Genomic DNA, 26,453 nt, shown 5'->3' with positions numbered 1-26,453 from the left:
TGCTCGGCGAAAACAACAACAAACACGGAGACGCGCCGCCCTCAGAGCAAGTTGGCCAATCAGAAATTAGGACACAGATTGGCGTTGACAGATGACCAATAGAAGGGATTTATGGGTGGATTTTCGCCGCGGTCATTGGCTGAGCCTTGCCGTCTTTCTTCAACTGTCAAAGCCCTATTATCCTTGAATGAGGGCACAGACAACCAATAGCAGAGCTTGAAAACTGAGCCGGGCCGCCGTGAGGTCCCGCCCACGGCCACGCCCAGCAGGGGCTACGTGCGCCGCGTGTTTGACGTTGTTCAGTAAACAGCTGGTACATAAACAGGCAAAAATACAGAAATACAGCTTCAGAACCGGATTATTACAGTAAATCTACATACATAGTCATTTTTATGTGACTAGCAGGTTTCTGACGGCCGCAAATTACATAAACAAGAGAAAATAAACACAGTTAAATGTCACGTTGTTGATGAATTCCAACTATTTCTATGTTTGATGTACATTTTTCTGCTATAAAAACATACAAAAACAATCATTTCGAGGGTTTTTGGGGGCTGTAACTGACTATAGAACCACTGCATCAGCTGTTCTACCTTTATAGTGGACTAGAACCTGATAGAACATGGAGGGAACCAACAGGAACATCTGGGATGAGACAGAAGCTGCATTTTCTTTTTAAATAAAAACAATCTGAATGATTTTGGACAGTAAAATGTGAAAAAAAACAACATAGAAATAGTTCAAATTCATGTTTAACATCTCATTTTACTGAGTCTTTTCACTTGTTTGTATTGTTTCCAGCCAGAAGAAACCTGTTGGTCAAACTAAAATGTACCAAAAATTAAAATTTGGTATTGAGAGGAATAATTTTGGGTCTTTTTTGGGACTATAACTGACTATAGAACTACTGCATCAGCTGTTCTACCTTTATAGTGGACTAGAACCTGATAGAACATGGAGGGAACCAACAGGAACATCTGGAATTAAGTAAAAGCTGCATTTTTCAAGGGATATACGTAGTTTCAGATAGTGAAATGTAAAAAATACACAGTTAAATAGTTAAAATCCATCATTCGCATCTGATTTTACTGTGTTTAATCTCTTGTTTCTGTCATTTCCATCCAGAAGAAACCTGTAAGTCAAACAAAAATTGATCAAAAATCTAAATTTGACATGAAGAGGAATAATTTTGGGTCTTTTTTGGGACCATAACTGATTATAGAACTACTGCATCAGCTGTTCTACCTTTATAGTGGACAAGAACCTGATAGAACATGGAGGGAACCAACAAGAACATCTGGGGTGGGATAGAAGCTGCATTTTCTCTATCATATTGTGAGAATTTCAAGGAGTATGAATAACTTTGGACAGTAAAATGTGAAAAAAACTCATAGAAATACTTAAAATTCATGTTTAACATCTATTTTACCAAGTTTTTTTCACTTGTTTATGTTATTTCCAGCCAGACGAAATCTGTTGGTCATACAAAAATTCACTATAAATCCAAATTTGACATGAGGCAGAACAATTTTGGGTCTTTTTTAGGACTATAACTGATTATAGAACTACTGCATCAGCTGTTCTACCTTCATAGTGGACTAGAACCTGATAGAACATGGAGGGAACCAACAGGAACATCTGGGATGAGATAGAAGCTGCATTTTTTAAATATTTGCGACCATTTAAAGGAGTGTAAAACATTTTGAACGAGCCATTTTTAGTTAAACTGTTTAACTAACACAATATTTTACTAAGTTTTATCTCTTGTTTATGTCATTTCCAGCCAGAAGAAAGCTGTTAATTAAGTTTAAAAAAAAAAAAAATCACTATAAATCAAAAGTTGGCACTAAATAATTTTGGGCTTAACAGAAAATAAAATGTTGATGCTGATGTTAGTTTGTAAATGACCAAAAAATGGATTTAATATGAAAGAAACAGTTCATTTCTGAATGAGGCTCGAATGTGTTTTTATTCCACCAATCAGAGTTTATTGAAATGTCTTCTGTAAAACGTTTGAATCTTTATGTTCTGTCGGCTCCGATTCAAAAATCATTAGATTCTGTTCAATATACACAAACAATAATACATTTCCCAAAAACAGTGTTTCTTGGAAAAAGGTCATTTCCTTTAGAAGATATTGTTCTTAAAACACAGACCCTCGCTGTCTGTGGTGGGTGATAGATGAGTTAAAGTCTTTCACGTGTCTCTGCAGACGTTCCACCGAGTGAATCAACCAAAGTTCTGCTGAGATGCATCCAAACTGGGAGCAGAAATGTCTGAAGCTCGATTCCAGCAGTTTAAAACAGTTTCCTTTGTGGTGCGTTCAGGGCCCTCCTGGCCGTCAGACGGCAGCTGTGGCTGTGGTGAGTTTGAGGGCGTCCGACAGGTTTCGTTGTCGGACTCTGGAGTTGCTGATGGTCTCCAGGTGGGACTTAGGCATCCATCCACGATGTCGGTCCGACAGCCGGGTTCCCTCGACCCAGTCTGAGGAGGAGAAGGAAGTTTTAAACCGGCTCTGATACAAACTCTGCACAGGTGAATCGGTGGATGAAATAAACGTGGTGCTCTTACTGTCGCTGCTCTGCTGGTGCACCAGAATAACGTCGGCTTTTTCTAAGGACAGCTCGTCCGGTTGCTGGGCAACGAAGGCTCGGATACACTGCATCTGTTCAAAATCTGCACCCAAGAGAAAAGAAAAAAAAAGGTGAGAAATTCCTCCTTCAACCCTCGTGTCATCCTGCGGGTCAAATGGACTCATTTTAAAGTTTGAAAATGTGGGGAGAAAAAAAAAAAAAAAATATATATATATATATATATATATATATATATATATATATATATATATATATATATATATATATATATATATTCACGGTGAAATTTCTGATGTCCACATTTTCAACATTTTTGGGAAATTTCTGAACATTTTTTGGTGGGAAAAAAGAAATTTAAAGAAATCTTTCTTTAATAACAAAAATCCAGAGAATTTTACTGGATTTTGGTTGATTTTTTTCTGAATGTTATTAAAGAAAATATCAGAAGTTTTACTGATATATATGTAATCACTTTAGTTATTTTTAGGAATTTTTTTGGAAGATTTCTACTCATTTTTTGAAAATATTTACAAGAATTTTCTTGCCAAATTTGGGGAAATTTTTTTATTTTTTAAAATAAAGCTTAAGGGAAACTTTTAAGGAATTATTGGACTTTTGGAAATTTTCAGAAATTTGGGGGATTTTTTTACTGAATTTTCAGATTTTTTTTTAAACAAGAAAACGATATTTTTTGCTGCCTGTAAATGTTTTAAAGCTTGAAAATGTGGCAAAAAAAATTTTCCCAGTGAAACTTCTGATGTCCACATTTTCAACATTTTTGGGAAGCGAGTTTCTCTGAATTTTGATTGATTTTTCTGTAAATGTTCTTCAGAAACATTTTTAACATTCCTTTTTTTCCACCAAAAAATTTTCAAAAACTTCCCAAAAATGTTGAAAATGTGGACATCAGAAGTTTCACCGTGAAACTGTTTTTTTTTTCACATTTTCAAACTTTAAAATGGGTCAATTGACACAAGGGTTAAATGTAACGTGTGTGAGCTGCTGGATATGTTGAATTTCTCCAGATGGATGAATAAAGCATCTATAAGTGTAAATGTCAACCAGCGGCACAATAACAGGATTAAAAGTTTACCTTGTGCAGCAGAAAAGTCTATTTCCTGATGAGGCCTGGAGAGAGCCGATATCCAGCGTAGCTTATCGCTCCTGCAGGAAACAAGACGTCACAATGAAGCTTCCTCTGCAGCTTTAAGACACAGAAACCAACACAAACATCTCCTGCAGCGTCTCTTACTGTGTGTCGGTCCGCAGCAGCAGGGCTTTGTGCGACATGTGCAGCCGGAACAGGTTCTTCTGCAGCGAGTGAAGCTTGACTCGGCAGTTTTCTGCTCGCAGGTCTGAGACGGGAGAGTGATCGATGACAGTGAACCTTCCTCCTCTGAAACAGTGAAAGCAGAGAGGATGAGATGATGAAGGATGGTAGATGGATCTAGAGATAGGGGCAGGTGTGAGGTGACGAAGCAGAGGATCGGTGGATGATCCACTCACTCTTTCTGCAGCGACAGCAGCAGGTAGTCGTTGAACAGATGCAGGTAAACGCTTCGCTCCGTGTCCTTCAGAGAGAAATCCATCAGCTCGGTAACCGGACCTTCTCTCACCAGCCGACGAGACTGACTGACCAGAGGAAGAGTCTGCAGCAAAAACACACAAAAACAACACAACTATGACTGAAAGTCCATGTAAGGTCCACTGATTACGCTCTAACTGCATCTTTATGGAGGATGTTGGGATTTAATCTGAAGATTCTGTTAAATATTTACTGCGAATGAGATCTAAAAAATGTGATTGTATATTAACACAGTAGACGCCATGGAAATTTATAAAACCACCGACAGACAGTTTAAACTCTGAGACAAAGAACAACAAAAACGAGACACAAAATGACTACAAAGAGACACAAACTTTCAATAAGAAGCCCCAAAACAACACAAAATAAGAAAGAAAATGAGAAAAAAAGAGACTCAAAATAACAGAAAGGAGACAAAACCATCTTGGTGAGTTTGTAGAGTTTGTAAAAATGCAATCAAATGATCACTTTATTCTTCAGGTCTAATTTGAAAGTTTGGATAAAGAAAAAAAACTTGTTTTCAGCTAAACTGCAGGTAGTGTTTACCTAAAAAAAATGGAAATAGATAAATATCTATAGTATGCAGAGACAGAACAACCAAAAGAGACAAAACTGTGACAAAGACACACAAGTGAGACAAAGAACAACAAAAACCAGAAACAAAATGACTACGAAGAGACAAGAAAATGGCTAAAACAAGATGTGAAACAGCACAAAACAACAAAAAATGAGACTCAAAATGACCACAAACAGACACAAACTTGCATTAAGGAGGCCCAACACAATACCAAACGAGAGACAAAATGAGATAAACAGAGACTCAGAATGACATTAAGGACACAAAACCATCTTGGTGAGTTTGTAAAAATGTTCTAGAGTAACATAAAACTACCAAAATGAGAAGAAAAAAAGGGAAAAAGAGACAAAACAACACTGAAAACGACTACAGAGACAAGAAAATGGCTAAAACAAGACACAAAACACCACAAGACAAGAAAATCAAGACTCAAAATGACAAAAACTGTCCCAAAGAGACACAAAACAAGAAAAACAAGACTCAAAATGACCACAAGGAGATAAAAACGTGCAATAAGAAGCCCCAAAACAATGCAAAATGAGAGAAAAATGCGAAAAAAAAGAGCATCCTCATCCTAAGTGTTGCTGCTTGTAAATTAAAAATATATTACAGATATTAAATACAGAACAAATGTTTAATATTGATATTGAACCAACATGAAATTGTGTTGTATATGTATATATAGTTGTATTTATGGACATGATGTGAGATTAAAGCTCCATAAATACAGTTAAAATGTAAATATCTTATTATTCCTTCATATTTAATTAGGGTTAAAACTTACTCTGCACTCAAAGTCGACTTTAGCGCTGAGAGAAACCAGAGACTCGATGCTCTTCATCTGAGAGATGCTGTCGTTGCTCTCCTGGATCAGCTGAAGGAGGAATAAAACAGATTTATGATCAGTAAAGCTAAAACTTTCTCTCCTACTTCAATAGAAAATGAGAAGCTGCTTTCCTTCTACCTTCTCCAGGAGCTTCATGGCTTTGATGGCCTGCAGGGCCTCGGCTGTTCCGGGAGTCGTCCTCTTCACGATGTTCTGCTCACAAACAGGAATAGTTGAGCGATGATTCAGATCAGAGCTGCAGGTTTGAACACGTTAAACTGTCAGATGCTCACCTGGACCAGCAGCTTGATTCTGGTGATTCTCTGGAAGGGAAGAACCAGGAAGGAGCGCAGAGGAAGCCTCTGGCAGACCGGACTCCTCTCTAGTTTGGCCACCAGCTGCTTGAACTCCTGATTCTCGTTCCTGGAGGGGAAACAGAAACCGATGCTCAGAGGAGGAAACAGACTAGAGTGATTTTTAGAGAAAGTGTTTCTGTCTGGGGCCGCACAGTGGCTCAGCGGTTAGCGCTGTCGCCTTGCAGCTAGAAGATCCAAGGTTAAAAAAAGAGACACAAAAGACAAAAAATTAGACAAATAACACGAAAAAACAAAAAAAGAGACAAAAAATTGGACAAAATTGTTCCAAAGCGACAAAAAAGTGGACAAATGACACAAGTGAGACAAAAATAACACAAAACGACAAAAACGATGCTCAAAACAATGAATAAAGCAAAACACAAAATGACAAAAATGAGACAAAAAGCACAAACGAGACAAAAAGGAAACACAAAAGGACAAAAACATAACAAACAACAAAAGTCAGACAAAAAACCCCAAAAACAAGAGAAAACATTACAAAAACGAGACACAAAATGACAAAAGCGAGAAACAAAATGACAAAAAATGAGATAAACGACATGAAACAAAACAAAAATGAGACAAAAAATTACACAAATGACACAAGCGAGAAACAAAACAATCGAAAAATAGACAACACAAGCGAAACAAAAAGGAAACGCAAAAAAAATGAGACAAATGACAAAAAAAGACAAAACAGACAACAAAAACAAGACAAACTATTACAAAAACGAGACAAAATGACAAAAGAGCAATCTAGTATTTCACTTTCTGATCAAAAAAACTTGTCATGGTCTAGAAATGATTTTAGATTTATAGTTTTACTAATTTACAATCTGGATGAATGGATGGATGGATGGATGGATGGATGATGGATGGATGATAGAAAATGGATGGATGGATGGATGGATGATGGATGGATGATAGAAAATGGATGGATGGATGGATGATGATGGATGGATGGATGGATGATAGATGGATGGATGGCTGATAGATGGATGGATGGATGATAGATGGATGGATGGATGATGGATGGATGATGGATGGATGATGGATGGATGGATGGTTGAATGGATGGATGGATGATGGATGGATGGATGGATGGATGGATGGATGGATGGATGATGGATGGATGGATGGATGGATGATGGATGGATGGATGGATGGATGGATGATGGATGGATGATGGATGGATGGATGGATGGATGGATGGATGGATGATGGATGGATGATGGATGGATGGATGGTTGAATGGATGGATGGATGATGGATGGATGGATGGATGGATGGATGGATGGATGATGGATGGATGGATGATGGATGGATGGATGGATGGATGGATGGATGGATGATGGATGGATGGATGGATGGATGGATGATGGATGGATGGATGGATGGATGATGGATGGATGATGGATGGATGGATGGTTGAATGGATGGATGGATGATGGATGGATGGATGGATGGATGGATGGATGATGGATGGATGGATGGATGGATGATGGATGGATGGATGATGGATGGATGGATGGATGGATGATGGATGGATGATGGATGGATGGATGGATGGATGGATGGATGGATGGATGATGGATGGATGATGGATGGATGGATGGTTGAATGGATGGATGGATGATGGATGGATGGATGGATGGATGGATGGATGGATGGATGGATGATGGATGGATGGATGATGATGGATGGATGGATGGATGGATGGATGGATGGATGGATGGATGGATGATGGATGGATGGATGGATGGATGGATGGATGGATGGATGGATGGATGGATGGATGATAAACAGGTAACAGATGGATGTTTCTGCCTGGTTCTTACATGAGCCGCTGGTAGGTGGCGTCCTGGTACGACTGGTTGGTGAGGTAGGGAACGTAAACCATCCTGAAGCGCTGGCAGTGGCGAGCGATGATGTCACAAACCGTGAAGTGCATGATGTCCGACTCGACCCGCTCCTCCAGCTTTGACAGGAAACTACGAGAGAGAATCAGAACTTTAAACTCATTGATCCGACAGATTTGTTAAGTTTTACCTGGAAACACATAAACAGGTTTAATAACTAAAAAAAACTAAATGCTCAGTTTGAAAGGCAGCAGTAGTCTGATAAAAAGTCCTGTGAAATATCAAATGAAACTCCTCTGAATAGTTGCGTTACACCTAAGAATGACGCTATCCAAAATCACATCTTTTAGGAAATGACTGTAAACCTTTTCAAATTGACTCAAATAGTTTTAAATTACTCAAAATCTGGCCAAATGGAACCAAAACCTATTGAAAATGACTTGAACTTTGTCCAAAATGATTCAAAATGTGGTCCAAAATCAGTTAAAAAATATCCAAAAGTCTTCAAATCTTTTAGAAAATGACTAAACTTTTTCAAATTGACTCAGTTTGTTGAAAATGACTAAAAACTGGACCAAATGGAACCAAAATCTATTCAGAATGACTTGAACTTTGTCCACAATCAGTCACGTTATATTAAAAATTATTCCATGACTGTAAAAAATGACTCGAACCTTTTTCCAAAATGACTCAAAATTTGATCTGAGATAAATTAAAATATGTCCAAAAGTCTTCAAATCTTTTAGAAAATGACGAAACTTTTTCAAACTGACTCAGTTTGTTGGAAGTGACTCAACATTTGACCAAATGGAACCAAAACTTGTTAGAAATGAGTTGAACTTTTCTAAAATTATTCAAAATTGGTCAAAAATGAGTTAAAATATATCCAAAATGATTTAAAAATTGGTCCAAATTGGGTAAAAGTATGTCCAAAATTCTTCAAATCTTTTGGAAAATAACTAGACTTTGTCAAATTGACTCAGTTTGACTCAGAAAATGACACAACATTTGTCCAAAATTACTAATTAAAGATTGAAAGATTCAGGAATGGAAGGACTTTAGTTGCACAGAGGTGATTTGAGTGATTTTGCACACTAATTCCCTGCTGTAGTGACTGTATCTCTGTATCTGATGGATGAAGAAGTTCTTCCAGATAAAGCTGAAGGTCTCCAACCTGTGGCTGATGGCTCGGACGTCGGCCAGTCTGGAGAACAGCCAGTTCCTGTCCTGGTTGGTCAGCTTCGCTCCGAGCTGCTTGGACTTCACAAAGTGATCCACCACGATGTCCAGACTCCTGCAGTACGAAGCTTCTGAAGTCACCACCTCAAACCTCACCTGAGGAGCAGAAAACAACAAAACATGAGGAACAAACCGGCAGGCGGTAAACCAGAAGCAATGAGCTGGGCTTGTTTCCACAAGGCAGGATTTCACAATCAGCTCCCACTCTACCAGAGAAACATTCTGACGCAATCACATCCTGCGCTGGTAAAACTAACAGGAGGGATCTTCTACGATGTGGCAAGCCTGAACATTCGCTGTGATTTTAGAAGCTTGAAGTGTGAAGAAATCAGAGTGGAAAGCTGATTCATGTGTGTCACGCCGTTTCCCACAAATCAGACGGAGCAGCTGAGAAGATGCTGATGTGGAATTACACCCAGAACCAGAAGTGAATCATTAAAGTCAGAGCAGAGGCTGTAATTTCTACATGAAAACAGCTGCATTTAAAACTGATCAAAGAAGCACAGCAGCAGGAAAAGCAGAATAAATCGGTTTCATACATGGAGGTTTTTGTAACCAGTAACTTTCCACAGACTGAATTTAACCGAGTCCAGCTGTGATCAGTCAAACTAAACTTAAACTGAGCTGTAATCACACACAGAATGACCACAAAAAGATGCAAAACACCCAAAAAGACACACAAAACAAGCAAAAGAGACACAAATAATCACAAAAAGACAGAAAATGATCACAAAGAGACACAAAATAATCACAAAATGACAGAAAAGGGCCATAAAGCGACAAAAAAAGACCACAAAAAGATGCAAAACACCCACAAAGACATACAACACAGTCAAAAAGATACACAAAATAACCAAAAAGAGACATAAAATGACTACAAAAGATGCATAACGTGCACAAAGACACATAAAACAAGCAAAAGAGACACAAATAATCATAACAAGACACAAAACACCCACAAACGACACAAAATTATCACAAAGAAACACAAAATAATCACAAAATGACAGAAAATGACCATAGAGACAAAAAAAGACCAGAAAAAGATGCAAAACACCCACAAAGGCACACAAAACAATCACAAAGAGACACAAAACAACCGAAAAGAGACACAATGGCGAATAAGAGATGCAAAACAACCACAATGAGAGGAAAATAGACCACAAACTGACACATAACAGCCAAAAAGAAACACAAAATGACCACAAAAAGATGCAAAACACCCACAAAGACACACAAAACAATCAAGAGACACAGATCAACCACAAAATGACAGAAAATGACCATAAAGAGATAAAAAAAAGACCACAAAGAGACACAAAACAACTGCTATCGTACACAAAATGACCACAAAAAGATGCAAAACACCCACAAAGAGACACAAAACAAACGAAAAGAGCCACAATACGGCGAAAAACAGATGCAAAACACCCACATTGAGATGCCAAACGACCACAAAGAGACACAAAACAGCAAGGACCACAAAGAGATATAAAACAACTGTAATCAGACACAGAATGACCACAAAAAGATGCAAAACACTTGCAAAGACACACAAAAGAGACACAAATAATCACAAAAATACAAAAAACAACTACAAAGAGACACAAAATAATCACAATGAAACACAAAACAACTACAAAAAGACACAAAATGGCAAAAAAAAATAGATGCAAAACAACCACAAAAATGCTCAAAACAGCTGTAATCAGATACAAAATGACCACAGAAAGATGCTTACAAAGAGACACAAAACAGTCATAAGCAGACACAAAACACCCACGAATAGATACAAAATTGTGAAGAAAGAGATGCAAAACACCTACAAAGAGACACAAAACAGTCAAGAGACACAACCCAAACACAAACTGACAGAAAATGACCATAAAGAGATGCAAAAAGACAACAAAGACACACAAACTGATTCTAAACTGAGCTGTGAGCAGCAGAACTTCCTCAGTTCTGGACCTATGGACTGGGTCTATCTATGTCTGCATCATGGATCCACATGGAAAACAACTGAACAGAGGAAGTGAAAAAGAGTTTATTCAAAAGAAATAAGTTTAAAGTGACTCAAAATGTGTCCAAAAATAACTAAAAATAATGAGAATGACTCTATATTGATCAATAGTAACTTAAACTTCTTTAAGTAGCTCAAAACCTGTCCAACGCAAGCTAAAAATATCAAGAAAAACGTAAATTGATAAATATGTATAGTGTGTAGACACAAAACAACCAAAAAGAGACAAAATTGTCACAAGACACACTACTGGGACAAAGAACAAGAAGACAAGAAAATTGCTCAAATGATACACAAAACACCACAAGACAAAAAAAACAAGACAAAACACCAAACGAGAGAAAAAATGAGATAAAAAGAGACGGAAAATGACAGAAAGGAGACAAAACAGCCTTAGTGAGTTTGTAAAAATGTTCTAGAGTAACATGAAACTACCAAAATGAGACACAAAATAGAAAAAAAATGAAAAATGAGACACAAAACAAGAAAAACAAGACTCAAAATGACCACATAGAGACACAAACTTGAAATAAGAAGCCCCAAAACAACACAAAACGAGAGGCAAAACGAAAAAACCGTCACAAAGACAGACACAAAAAGCAAAAACAAGACATGGAACGACAGAACATAAGAGAAACTTTACACAAAATGATATATATCTATATATATATCTATATATATATCTATACATATATATATATGTGTATATATATATATATATACATATATATATATATATATATACATATATATATACATATATACACATATATATATATATATATATATATATATATATATATATATATATATATACATATATATGTATGTATGTATGTATGTATGTATGTATATATATATATATATATATATATATATATATATGTGTATATATATGTGTATATATATATATACACATATATATATATATATATATATATATATATATATATATATTATTAATCATGGTTACCTCCTGTCTTTATATTCATATATTAATAATCATGGTTACCTCCTGTCATTATATTTATATTTTGTTAATCATTGTTACCTCCTGTCTTTATATTCATATATTATTAATCATGGTTACCTCCTGTCTTTATATTTATATATTATTAATCATGGTTACCTCCTGTCTTTATATTTATATATTATTAATCATGGTTACCTCCTGTCTTTATATTTATATATTATTAATCATGGTTACCTCCTGTCTTTATATTTATATATTATTAATCATGGTTACCTCCCGTCTTTATACTTATATATTGTTAATCATTGTTACCTCCCGTCTTTATATTTATATATTATTAATCATGGTTACCTCCTGTCTTTATATTTATATATTATTAATCATGGTTACCTCCTGTCTTTATATTCATATATTGTTAATCATTGTTACCTCCCGTCTTTATATTTATATATTATTAATCATGGTTACCTCCTGTCTTTATATTCATATTATGTTAATCATGGTTACCTCCTGTCTTTATATTTATATATTATTAATCATGGTTACCTCCTGTCTTTATATTCATATTATGTTAATCATGGTTACCTCCTGCAGCCTCCTCTGGTCCTCGCTCAGCTCCTCCAGCTCCACACTGTTCCTGACTCCAGGCAGCTCCCTCCACAGGGAGGCCGACTGGCCGCTGAGGGAGATGGAGAGTCTGGGGGAGGAGGACCGTCGCTCGGTTCTGGGGGGTTCCGGCAGCGTCAGGCTCTGGGTGCTGCTGATGAGGGAGTGGGGGTGAGGGACGGGAGGCAGGGGAGGCAGCGGGCGGCGGGCCGGAGGAGGAGAAGGAGCCGGAACGTTCTCCTCACACACCGACAGGACGTCTGAACGGGCCTGACGGAGGATCTCAAAGTTCTGAGCTGCTTCACTGTACTGCTGGTAGAGCTGAGCAGCATCTGGAGGATGGAGAACAGAGGAGAACCCTGAGGTTATGGTCTGTAGCAGAACCTCCTGAAGGTCTAAAACCAGAGAGGCGAACCCTGAGGTTATGGTCTGTAGGAGAACCTCCTGAAGGTCTAAAACCAGAGAGGCGAACCCTGAGGTTATGGTCTGTAGGAGAACCTCCTGAAGGTCAGAAGCCAGAGAGGAGAACCCTGGGGTTATGGTCTGTAGAAGAACCTCCTGAAGGTCAGAAACCAGAGAGGAGAACCCTGAGGTTATGGTCTGTAGCAGAACCTCCTGAAGGTCAGAAACCAGAGAGGAGAACCCTGAGGTTATGGTCTGTAGCAGAACCTCCTGAAGGTCAGAAACCAGAGAGGAGAACCCTGAGGTTATGGTCTGTAGCAGAACCTCCTGAAGGTCAGAAACCAGAGAGGAGAACCCTGAGGTTATGGTCTGTGTGGTCATCTAATGTTTTCCTATTTTTCTACTCTTTATGATGAATTTTTGCTTCTGTTCTGTGAAAAGCACTTTGTGTTTTAATTCAGGAGCAGGAAAAATACAAATAAAGTGAAATATTTCAAATGAAATTAAAATATTACACAAGATAATGAAAGATTGCTCATTACTATTTTTAAAGCTAATTTAAATTGCTATTTTTACAAATTTTGAACAGATTTTACTTTTCTGCCATTAATTTGTGTTTTCATGTATTTTATATATTTATTTATTTATATGTATAAATTATTGCAAATTTATTTTTAAAAAACAAATAAAATCAGCTTCAAATTAGCTTTAAAAATAGCAAAGTGCAATATTTCATTATCTTGTGTAAAATTTTTATTTATTTTGAAATATTTCAGTCCCTTTTTTGTACCTTTCCTGCTCCTGAAATTAAAACACAGAGCACTTTTTTAAAAATATGCATATTATATTACTGTTTATGTTGAATTTTTCTGGGAAGTTTCCTCACTTCCTGCTTGTTTGAGTCATTCAGGTCTAATAACATGTTGTTTTAATTCTCTGTTTATTGCTCCTGTTGTGTAAAAAGTACTTTGTGTTGTAATTCCGGAGCAGGAAAAGTCCAGATAAAGTGTCTGAAGCTGTCAGGAAGCCGAGGAAAAAGCAGAAGAGCAGCGTTTCGTCAGCAGCTCTTGTTTTTCTTCGACATTGCTTCACAGGAACTCGTTGGAATTCCAGCGTCTCTGCAGCTGTTTTGGCCTCCGCTCAGGATTCAGGAACGCTTGCAGGAACCTGTCTTTGCCTCTCGCCTCCCACGTTCGTACTTGTTGCTCTCCTGCCCCACTTCTGCAGCAACCCTCTGAATGATTAATGAGCAGGAGGAGAGAACGCCGCTCTAAAAAACCCACTTCCTTCCAGCTCTGTGTCACTTTAACTCTGAGTAAGAGGCCGACGGTTGGTGGACCAACGTCACCGTGTTTCCGTCACTTCAGGGGGTTTCTAATCGTCTAAAAGTTGGATTCTCCAACCGTCAGAGATCAAAAACCGATTTAAAAAAAAACCTGTCACAAAGATACTCACTGAAAAACTTTGAATTCCGTCTTCGCTTCTCGATCGTGTCCAAAACATTCCTGCAGAAGAGAACAGAAAGCATAAATACAGCAAAAGAGCCCTAATAAAAGATAAAATAAAGATAAAATAAATTAAAATAACATTGCACTGCAAGAAAGAAAACAGAAATAGCTGTGAAGTGCATTAAAAGTGTCAGAAATGACTTTTTAGTGCAGAATTTTTTTTTGCATTAATGTGCAAAAACAGGATTGTTTTGATCAATTTTGACAACAAAAACGTAATTTAAATCAAAAAGAAAAAGTGTGAAATAACTCACAGCTTTAATTTAACATATTAAATCATAAAATAACAGTTTTAATAAATTAAATAATACTAAAACTGTCCCTTGAATCAAAAACTGAAAGTCACAGCTTTAATTGAACACATTAAATCATTAAATTCAGTCAGATTAATCCAGTTAGGATAAATTAAATATTAAAGCTGTCCCTTAAATCCAAAATAAAAGGTGTGAAACAGATCACAGCTTTAATTTAACACATTAAATCATGAAATTACAGCCAGACTTCTCAGGTTATAATAAATTAAATAATATTAAAACTGTCCCTTAAATCAAAAATAAAAGCCACAGCTTTAATTGAACACATTAAACCATTAAATTACAGTCCGATTAATCCAGTTATGATAAATTAAATAATATTAAAACTGTCCCTTAAATCCCTTTAATCCAAAATAAACAGTGTTAAAAAGTTCACAGCTTTAATTGAACACATTAAATCATTAACTTCAGATTAATCCATTTATGATGACACAAATAACAATAAAACTGTTCCCCTAAATCAAAAACACAAGTCCCAGCTTTAATTTAACTTATTAAATCATTAAATTACAGTCAGATTATGTGAAATAAGAATAAATAATAACACTAAATGTGACTCACCTGAGCTCCACTTCTCCCCAGCTTTTACTGCGATCGTCTTCGTCATCTGGAATCAGAAAATATTCGTCCTTGGAAACATTATAAAGCAGCATATCACCTGCTCAGGTAGACCTACGGTCGAATCGCTCAAAGAAATACGTTAGAGGTAAATAAATAAGTTAAATAAATAGTTAGTAGGAGGTTAGTGTGTCTCAGAAGCTGCTCATGTTGTGTCTGATGGAGGATCGACTCCAGTCTTTTCCTCCTCCTCGTCTCTTCCTCCTCGTCTCCTCCTCCTCGTCTCTTCCTCCTCGTCTCCTCCTCCTCGTCTCCTCCTCCTCGTCTCCTCCCACCACCTGAAACCTCCTCAGACCTCAACAGCGTGATGCACTTTCCAGCTCTGAAGATGTGCATTTTTTTTTAGATCTGATTAACAGCTGATGTCTGCCGCGGATTCTCAGAAAATACTCAGAAAATGAAACTAAAAACGAACCGAGGAGGTGACGGGAAGACGATGATGAAAGAAGAAGAAGAAGACAAAGTTCAAAGTTTACTGAAGCCATGAAAACAGGAGGAGTTCAGGAACTGAAGGAGGATCTGAGCAGATAAATGATGAAATAAAAGTTAAGCTGAATGTTTTTTCATCATTTTAACTGTAATTTGTTGAAGGATTTTCTGTTAATTTACTGTTTGTCAAATTATCAATAATAAACTGTAAAAATCACAGACGTATTATTTTCCAAGTTTTTTAAGGGCATCGATGACATTTTCACGATTAAAGATTGTTTAATTAAATTGTAAAGTTGAAAAATATAAAAATATAGCTGGGATTGTTAATTTAACAGATTTAAATTATGTATTACGTATTAAAAAATGCAAAATTGTGTTAAAATTCAACTAAAAGTACAAACTAGTGGAAAAGATTTATTGTTAGTTTACCGTTTGTCAATTTGCAAATAATAAATCATAAAATCAAAGAAAAATCTATTATTTTACATGTTTTTAAGAGTATCTACAGTGTTTTCACAATTAAATATTATTTAATTATAGTGTAAAGTTGAAAATATAGCTGGGATTGTTAATTTAACAGATTAAAAACACAATACTACGTTAAAATTTAATTAAAATAATGGATTTATTGTCAGTTCACTATTTGTCAAATTACGAAAAAATGAACCAGAAAATCACAGAAAAATCTCTTATTTTACCTGTTAACTGTAAAGAAAAATATTATTCAAATTTATTTTTCACTGTTTGTGCAGAATTTTTGCTTCTGTTCTATAAAAAGTACTTTGAGTTTTAATTCAGGAGCAGGAAAAGTACAAATAAAGTGAAATATTTCAAATTAAATTCAAATATTACATATGAAAATTAAATATTGCACATTACTATTTTTAAAGCTAATTTTTGTTTTTTCCTCCATTAATTTGTACAATTTCATCTATTTTTCTATATTTTTCTACTGTTTGTGTTGGATTTTGGTTGAAATATTTCCAAATATATGTAAATATTACACGTGATAATGACATATTGCACATTACTATTTTTAAAACTGATTTTAAAGCTGATTTCATTTGTTTTTCTTCCATTATTTGTACATTTTCATCTAAATTTTCTATATTTTTCTACTGTTTGTGCTGAATTTTGGCTGCTTCCTGATCACTGATTTCAAAAGGTTCCTCACTTCCTGTTGGAGTCACTCAGATTTAATAACATGTCGTTTACTGGGTGGAGTTAGATTTTATGTGTTTATCAGTTTTTTATTGCTTCTGTTCTGTACAAAAGTAATTTATGTAGGAATTCAGGAGCTGGAAATGTAAATTTTACACGTGATAAAGAAATATTGCATGTTATTATTTTTAAAACTAATTTTGAAGCTGATTTTATTTGTTTTTTCTCCATTAATTTGTACATTTTCATCTATTTTTTTCTATTTTTTTTACTGTTTGTGCTTCAGTTTTGCTTCTGTTCTATATAAAGTACTTTGTGTTTTAATTCAGGAGCAGGAAAAATACAAATAAAGTGATTGAAATATTTCAAAATAAATACTTTAAAAAATATTTTTTTAAAAATATTAAAATTTTACATGTGAAAATTAAATATTGCACATGTAATTATTTTTTGTTTGTTTTTACAATGAAAAATGGTTTAATTCTGTTGTAAAGTTGGTGATATAAATCAATATTGTTATTTTAACAGATATTGTAATATTGTGTGGAAAATCTATTAAAAGTGTGAACTAACACAATCTAATGTCTGCATTGCTGACTGATTAAAGAAGTCCTTTATATTTTAAAATATTTTAAACAGTAATTTTCGTACAATTTACTGTTATTTTACTGTTTGTCTGTTAAATTACAATAAAAATAACTCGTAAAATTACAGAATTATGATATTAATTTACACGTTTTAACTGTCAAAACAATTTAATTTGTAAATTAAGCAAATAAAATTTTAAATATACAACTTATGAGTAGTAACACATGATAATTTACTCTTTTACAGTATTTAACTCTGAAAAATATCTTTATTTAACAGATATTTAACTTTATTTTAAATAATAAGAATAATAATAAATACATATAGAATCAAGAAGAGAATTAAAATTCTAAATAATTTTTAGCCGTTAAGCTATTTTAAAGTTATAAACAACACGATTACAATAACCTTATAAGTGTGTACTGTTAATTTAACAGATTAAAAAAGTAGTATTGTGTGGAAATTTTATTTAAAATGCAGATGAAAATTTGAATTTTACAGATTAATTTACAAAGATTTCATTTCTTTTTACAAGTATGTCAATAAACTTTCTGTTTTCTTATTAAAACTTCAGATATTTGACGTTCTCAGGTGATAAAATCTGTTCTGCATCCTCGGTTCTCTGTTTACCTGTTGCAGAGAATATTCTGGTTCTGCGATCTCTTCCAACACCTTCCTCCTCTTCTTCCTCCACCTCTACCAGCTCTCCATGTCTTCTCTCTGTCGTCTTACGGATTCCTCTCCTTCGGATCCGAGCTTCAGGACCCAGATCCCGAAAGCTGCAGGAGCTCGTCAACGTCCCTACTTTACCTTTGTCCACCTCCACTTCCTGTCTGCCTTCCATGTCCACCTCCACTTCCTGTCTGCCTTCCATGTCCACCTCCACTTCCTGTCTGCCTTCCATGTCCACCTCCACTTCCTGTCTGCCTTCCATGTCCACCTCCACTTCCTGTCTGCCTTCCATGTCCACCTCCACTTCCTGTCTGCCTTCCGCCTCCACTGCCTCTACCTTCCCGACCTCCTCCACCTCCTCCTCTGCAGTCTCATAGTTAAGGATGGGGCAGCTGCTGGGTTTGTACAGAGTGCCGCTGACACTTAGAAACATCTCCACCTCCTTCCGTTTGCTCCCTGCCTCCTCCTCGCCTCCTCCCTCTAGATCTTTCCTCTCTGCCTGGCCTCCCTGTCTGTCTGCCTCTAGTTGCGTGTTAGTTTTTACATGCATGTCTGGTTGCTGTTCAACATGCATGCCGGCTCTGCTCGACCTCGTACCTCTCAGCCCCTCCAGCTCCTCCTCCGACTGATCCTCCTCCGGTGTTAGCTGAACTTCAGGCGCTTCTTCCTCCTCGGGCTCAGGTTGTTCGGGTGCGTTCGGTTCGTCCACCCCCGTCTCCTCGGACCGTCCCAGGATCTCCCGGACCACGTTTTTGGCCCACTTGAGGTGAGGCGCCTGGGAGTGCCTCTTGGGCTCCTCGGACATGCTCCAGGCTCCGCTCATCCTGATCCGGATGGCCTCCACTTCCTCCAGACTCATGGCTCCGGAGTTGATCTGGTCCAGGATGGGTTGGATGTTCTTAAAGCCCACCTGGGAGCCGACGTCGGCGTAGGGGTTCCTGGGGAGAGGAGAGGTCTGGTCGGTGTCTCCGGCTGCCAGGTCTTTGTTCTTCTGCCTCCATTCTTTGAGGAGTCTTTCGGTCTGAGAGTCTCGTTTAATCGTCCCGACCTCGTCGTACGGATGCTCAGCTTTGCTCCTCAGTATGACTCTGGGCTCCTGAAGCTCTGAGGAGACGGGTTCTTCAGGTTCCTGGCTGGTGTTTGGGTGTTGGCCACATTTGAGGTCATCATGATGAGTTTCTAAACTTTCCTCAGCTCCACCCATGTGACCGGCTTGTGACCGGGGTAGAGTCTGTCCAGTCACACAGAAGACGTACTTAGTCTCTTCCTCCTCTCCAGGTGAGTCATCTCTGACGTCCCAGAACTCCCGACAGTCCACGAACTCCTCGTCCTCCTCGTCCTCTCGGTCTCCGCTGCTGGACACGGTGACGAAGCCGTCCTCTCCCGACAGCATTCTGTCCCTTTCCTGCCTCCAGTCCACATCACTTCCTCCTTCGCTATCTTCCGAGCGTGCCCAGTAGTCGCTCCCACCCTCTTCCTCCCCGTCGCTGTCGGACAGATGTTCCTCCTGCACCTCCTCTCTGTCCACACTCACCCCCTCTGTCTCCCCCTGTCCTCCCCGATATCTGCCTTCCTCTGGTTCCTTCTCTTCAGCCTCCATCCTGCTCTCTCTCCGTCTCGTGTGCCTCTCTCGGTCTACAGATGGTTCTCTGGTATTCCTCTGTGGTTCTAACCACATCCTCCTCTGCTCTGACGCTCCCCCTGTCGCCTCCCCTACGCCTCCCTCACTTCTCCCTTCATGTCTTCTCTCTAAGTCTCGCCTGTCTTTGTCTCTCCTGAATCTGGACTCGCTGTCGCTGCTCCACTCGCCGCTGCTCTGGGCTCGCGGTGGAGGTTTGGGAGGTACTCTGTCCTGATCTGTCCTCTGATGCCTGAATGCATCGTCCTCCTTCCTGTCAAACCTCTCCTCCTTCCTTTTGTACCTGTCCTTCCTGTCGCACAAGTCCTCCTTCCTCTCCTCCTTTCTATCAAACCTGTCTTCCTTCCTGTCATACCTGTCTTCCTTCCTCACCTCCTTCCTGTCAAACCTGTCCTCCTTCCTGTCGTACTTGTCTTCCTTCCTCACCTCCTTCCTGTCGTACCTGTCCTCCTTCCTGTCAAACCTGTCCTCCTTCCTGTCGTACCTGTCCTCCTTCCTGTCGTACCTGTCCTCCTTCCTGTCGTACCTGTCCTCCTTCCTGTCGTACCTGTTTTCCTTCCTGTCGTACCTGTCCTCCTGTCTCTCTGCCCTCCTGTGCCTGTCTGTCCTCCTCCTGGTCCTGTCCTCCTCCCTCTCTCGGTCTCTCTTGTTGTCCCCTTCACTCCTGCTGTTCTGGTAGACCACCTCCTCTCTCTTGGCTCTCTCCCTCCTCGTCTCTCTCTCCTCGCTGTCCCCTTCACTCCTCGTGTCCCTCCGTCCTTCCCTCCTCTCTCTTCTATCCGAATGAACCTCTCTGTCTCGTCTTCTGTGAGGAGAACTCACCCTGACCTCTCTCTCTCTTCTTTTACCTTCATCCCTCGCTCTGACCTCCACGTCTTGTCTCCAGTCCTGACCTCGGAGGGCTGATTCCTGGTTTCTGTCTCTGGGTCGGTCTTCGTCTCGGTACCAGGTTCTGTTCCAGCCCTCCTCGTCTCCTCTCCTCGGCCTCCTCTTCCCTCTTTCGTCGCACGGCGTCATTCTTCTGTTGTCTTTCTTGACTCTGGGAAATGTGTCGCCTTTCTTCTGGCCTCTTCTGACATCCCTCCCGACCTCCTTCTCCTGGTTGGACAGAGGTCTTCCATTCCTTCCTCTGTCCTCCTCCGGCCACCTCTCTCTCCTCTCTCCATCCCTTCGTCTCTCTCTTTCATAGAGTCTCTCCATCGTCTCCACGTCTTTGTATCTCACTTTATCTCTCATCTTCACAGCTTGGCTCTCACTCCTCCGGACATCCTCTCGGTCTCGGTCTCGGTCGGACTGGGCCGTCATCGCTGGTCTCGGACTGGGATCTCTGGAGATTCTTCCACCCGGCTGGAGTTTGTGGTTGGACATGTTAACGTTAGAGTCGAGGAGGCTGCAGCTCGGCCTTTTGGTCCCCATTGGAGCATAATTTGGAGAAACCTGCAGGAGACAAAACCAAAAGATTCAAGACGTTATCTCTAGAAATGCAGATGCAGGATTCTCTGTCTTACCAGCTGAACATTGGAGCAACTTAACTTTTAAAATCTTTTAACTGTGTTCAGACTTACAGCATTTAATTACGTTATACTTAGAAATTCCTTGAAGAGACAAAACAGAAAGATTCAAGACGTTATCACGGGCAAATCTCTAGAAATGCAGACGCAAGACCCTCTGTCTGACCGACTGAACATTGGAGCAACTTAACTTTTAAAATCTTTTAACTGTGTTCAGAATTGTAGCATTTAAGTATGTTATACTCAAAACTTAATTTTATAGAACATGAGCAAACTACTTGGGGAAACCTACCTAGAGGAGACCAAACAGAAAGATTCAAGACATTTTCACGGGCAAATCTACAAAAATGCAAAGTTGAGAGGTCAAGATTCTAGTCGCAAACTTTATTTAGATGGGTTAAAGTTGCATCAACTTAATTTTGTGCGTAATTTAAACTCAAATTTCTGCGCTGACTGAAAGCTAAATTCAAGTTGATGCAACTCCACCTTAAAGTCAGGATTTAAGTCCCCTCTTCTGTCTTACACTACTGGTCAAAAGTTTAACTTCAACAAATTTTAGAGCAACTTTAACTAACAGAGAGCAACTTTAACTCATTTTAGAGCAACTTTAACTCACTTTAGAGCAACTTTAACTCATTTTAGAGCAACTTTAGCTTTATCTAATGTAGAATATATGCAAACTTACGAACTTTAGTTCAGATTATAGAATTTAATTGCAGAACATTTAAAAAATTCCTTTCAAATATCATGAACTAAACTATTTGGAGAAACCAAAAAGAGACCAAACAGAAAGATTGAAGACATTATCGCAGGCAGATCTGCATCAATGCAGGATCAAAATTCTACTTTACTGAGTTCGAGATTAACTTTTTAAGCGTGTTTATACGGGCTGTGTTGACATAATAATGGTGAGCTTCACCTTGAGGTCAAGATTTGGACATTGGAGCAACTTAACTTTTAAATTTTCCAACTTAAAGCAACTAAATGTTCCTTTTCTTTTAAATAACATGAACAAAACTAGTTGAAACAGCTTCATTTGTGTGAGTAATGGACAAACATATGTTCCCAGTTATCAAGCAGTGATTTTATTTGATTTTTGATATTTTTTATTTGTTTATTTTTGCAGATGGAAGTTCACAATTAGAGCTAATCACAGCAGAGTTAGACAGAAGCTAATTTGCATCCGTTGGTCTACTTGGGCAGGTAAACAAACAAACAAAAACAACCACAGAATAAGAAAATATATAAAATGTCCTTAGAAATGTTGTTATTTTTAAAAGAAAAGCTGTTTTTTGTTAATGAAGATAACATTACATGAATGATAAATCCAGTCTAGACATTGTTAATGTGGTAAATGACTATTGTAGCTGGAAACAGCTGATTTTTAATGGAATATCTCCATAGAGGTACAGAGGAACATTTCCAGCAACCATCACTCCTGTGTTCTAATGCTACATTGTGTTAGCTAATGGTGTTGAAAGGCTCATTGATGATTAGAAAACCATTGTGCAGTTATGTTAGCACATGGATAAAAGTGGGAGTTTTCATGGAAAATATGGAATTGTCTGGATGACCCCAAACTTTTGAACGAGAGTGTAGGTCTTTAACTAATATAGAGCAACTTTAACTAATATGGAGCAACTTTAACTCCTTTAGAGCAACATTAATTTATTTTAGAACAACTTTAATTAATACAGAGCAACTTTTACTCATTTTAGAGCAACTTTAACTAATATAGAGCAACTTTAACAAATGTAGGGCAACTTTAATTCATGTAAACTACCGTTTAAAAGTTTGGAGTCACTTAGAAATGTCCTTATCTTGTGTATTTTTATCTTAAACTTTGATCCTGTAGCCTGTGATCCTGTTTTCCCTGCTTTTAATATTCCATTTGATTATATTTTCTGTCACAAATTATTTCTTTTTGCACTTATTTCTATTGATTTTGGTCACTTCTGGTTGTTTTTAAATTTGCTACAGAGAGAAACTTGATAGAAGTTGGTTTTTTACATGAGCCTGGTTCTGCTGCAGTTTTCTTCTAGTAAAGATGAGTTTTATCTGCCTACCGTTTGAAAGGAACCCAAAGGAAACTTGTGAGGCGTCCAGAGATGACATGTGTTGTGAATCGATGCTGCATAAATTAAACTGAACTGATTTGAAAGTCAAACTACACAGCATCAGGTGGCTCTTATCAGTCTTTATGCTTATTATTAGTGGTGGAATGTTAGTTTTCTGGATTTTCCTGCAACAATCCAGCAGTTTTCCGTCTGTTCTTCCATTTTTTCTTCTTTCTGAGAAAAGGTGACACCCTCGTACAGATCCATAAGAATGCAGCACAAACCTGCAAAGCGCTGCATGCCAAGAAAAGCCTTTCAGACAGAAAGCGAGGCCTGTGACACATAGGCATGGCATGTAGCATGTAAACCACAGCTGAACCTGATCTGAGCACAGCTAAAGCACAGCGCCAGGTGTGGCCACCTTCTATAATGAGAGAACTGAAAAAGCAGACTCACCTGAACGTACAGTCCCGGGGAGTTGTGCTCTGTCGGCTCCCCAGGTCCACTTCAGCTCAGAAACATGAGATTGCACAACTCAGAAAAGCCCCTGTTCTAGTTCACATTGTCTCAGTGACAGAAGAAAGGGTTTTTTTCACTAAATCTGAGCTGCTTTTTTCCCCTTTTTCTGCCTAAGAGAAGTTAATGTTTACGCTGCTGCTCTGCCTCTCGCTGCCTCTCTGGCTCGCCTCCTTCCTCAAATTCCCAAACAAGTCTGAACAGATTGACACTTATCTCTGCCCTCCTTCTTTCCCTCGGCCTCGGCCTCTCACTCTGCTGCTGCTCAGCTCTGCTCTCATAAATCAGACTGAAGCCTGAAGCCAGTTTGTTGGGCTCCTCGGTCCTGCTGGTCGTCTGGACGGACTCTTCCCTGGTTAGAAAACACAACACAGCTCTCCTCTGCTCTGTCCTGCTGCCATTCTTCTCTCACCCAACACAGGAAGTGCACCTCCTTGGAGAGTGTTTCTTGGAGCAGTGATTGGCTGGTTGTGAGTCGCTGGGTGTGTCCGAGCAACACACACTCAGGTGAGGCCTGAGATAAAACCTGGAGGGGGAGGGGAGGCCTAGGAACCTCCAGTACGTTCCTCCAGACAGCAGCAGAGAAAGTTTAACTAGACAGACTTACACTACTGCTTCTGATTTAAACACCAAGATGAAGCAATCAGAAGAGGAAACCGAGGAGGAGGATTAAAGACGTTCTGTTGAGCAGTGACTAATTTACTGTGTTGATGAAATCCTGAACAGAGCTGGAAGGAAAGAAACAAAGAACCATGACTCAATGTCCTGAGCATTACTGGACAAAGACTATAAACCCAGCATGATCCCAGAATGTTTTCACCCTTTTAAACCAGCTACCAGTATGTTTCACCTGCTTAAACTGGTTCCCAGTATGTTTCACCTGCTTTAAACTGGTTCCCAGTATGTTTCACCAGCTTTAGACTGGTTCCCAGAATGTTTCAACTGCTTTAAACTGGTTCCCAGTATGTTTCACCTGCTTTAAACTGGTTCCCAGTATGTTTCAGTGTTTTTAAACTGGTTCCCAGTATGTTTCAGACTCTTTTAAAAAGTCCAAAAATGAAAGACGCAGAAATATCCTTTTACCTTTTAAATACAATGAGAGCATCTTATAGTTTGTTGAACTGGTTAACCCTCCAGCTGCACCTATTTCTGACTGAATGCAGACAAACACTACATTTCCCAGCATCCCACACTCTGAATACTGTAAAACCACATTCAAAGTTCAAACTGATGCCACTCTCTCTTTAGCAACAATTTCAACCATTTTCCAAGTAAATATTTGACCTGTAGTATTTTTAGTTTTTATCCTTGAAGATGTTTAGTGATAGAAAATTTCTGTTTCTGTTTGGTTCTAAAATGTCTTTAAATAATGAAAACTGAGTTTCAGACTTTCCTCAAATGTCTCGTTTAGTCCAAAGATCTTCAGTTTACTGTCACAGAGGAAAGAAACCAGAAAATATTCACATTGAAGGAGATGAAAACACAGAATGTAGATTGATTTTTCACATTCTTTACCAAACATTGAAGCTCCAGATGCTTCTAACTGCTGATTGAACAAAATAAGACTTTTTTTTAAAAAGACATCACCTTTGGTTTTAAGAACTTGATGGACGTTTTCACCGTCCAGCTAACTGGAACTGAATGATATAGTATTTCATTTTATGATCTAAACAACAAAAGTCAGACAAAAAAAGACAAAACAGCAAAAACAAGATACAATATTATAAAAATGAGACACAAAAGAACAAAAGAACAATGAACAAGCTAGTATTTTACTTGACTTTATGATCAAAACAACTTAATAGAGTATTTTCATCAGTCTGTATATTGTGGTTTTAGAGCCAGACCTGGTATACTATTGTCTATTTGTAAATAAATGAATAAAATAAAATTAACAATGTTTCTTAATTAATTGATTTGTTTGTAATAATAGTAATATAATAGCAACAGCAATAATAATAATAATGAGACCTTATTATTATTAATATTAATATTTAATTAATCAATAATAAAATCAATAATAATAACAATTATCATTATTATTATTATTGTTGTTATAATTTGATTGTTATTATAGAAAATACACTAATTAATTAATTAATTAATTAATTAATTAAGAAAGGTTAACAATAATGATGCTAATTATTATCATTATTACAAACAATAATAATAAATAAATGAATAAATAAATAAATAAAATAAACAACATTTCTTATTCAATTAATGTATTTATTCATTTGTAATAATAATAACAATAACAACAATAATAAAAATTACTATTATTATTATTATTATTATTATTATTATTATTATTATTATTATTATTATTATTATTATTATTATTATTATTATTATTAATAACAATAATATTAAATAACTAAATAAATTAATAAAATGAAC

The 26,453-nt window shown here is 37.7% G+C and overlaps 1 protein-coding gene across 2 annotated transcripts; it reads right to left on the bottom strand.

The window, feature by feature from the left end:
• Positions 1–1,950: 1,950 nt before the first annotated feature.
• On the bottom strand, positions 1,951–24,489 carry arhgef5 (Rho guanine nucleotide exchange factor (GEF) 5). 2 transcript variants are annotated; one of them, XM_055013573.1, is made up of 15 exons: positions 23,994–24,489; positions 18,289–21,406; positions 15,421–15,466; positions 14,493–14,542; positions 12,615–12,967; positions 8,972–9,132; positions 7,777–7,929; positions 5,876–6,005; positions 5,721–5,795; positions 5,541–5,630; positions 4,101–4,243; positions 3,847–3,990; positions 3,688–3,758; positions 2,572–2,676; positions 1,951–2,484 (listed from the first exon to the last, which is right to left on the bottom strand). In XM_055013573.1, the coding sequence occupies exons 2-15, from the start codon at positions 21,383–21,385 to the stop codon at positions 2,342–2,344; spliced, it is 4,761 nt and encodes a 1,586-aa protein (XP_054869548.1). In that variant the 5' UTR covers positions 21,386–21,406; positions 23,994–24,489; the 3' UTR covers positions 1,951–2,341. The 2 variants fall into 2 exon arrangements, with proteins under 2 accessions (XP_054869548.1, XP_054869549.1); XM_055013574.1 differs by having other exon boundaries at positions 18,928–21,406; positions 23,994–24,488.
• Positions 24,490–26,453: the final 1,964 nt, after the last annotated feature.

Source organism: Amphiprion ocellaris, chromosome 9 (assembly GCF_022539595.1).
Source record: "Amphiprion ocellaris isolate individual 3 ecotype Okinawa chromosome 9, ASM2253959v1, whole genome shotgun sequence".
In the NCBI taxonomy this organism is placed as follows: domain Eukaryota; kingdom Metazoa; phylum Chordata; class Actinopteri; family Pomacentridae; genus Amphiprion; species Amphiprion ocellaris.
The sequence above is the reverse complement of the archived record's forward strand: the minus strand, read 5'-3'. Positions and strand labels throughout refer to the sequence as shown.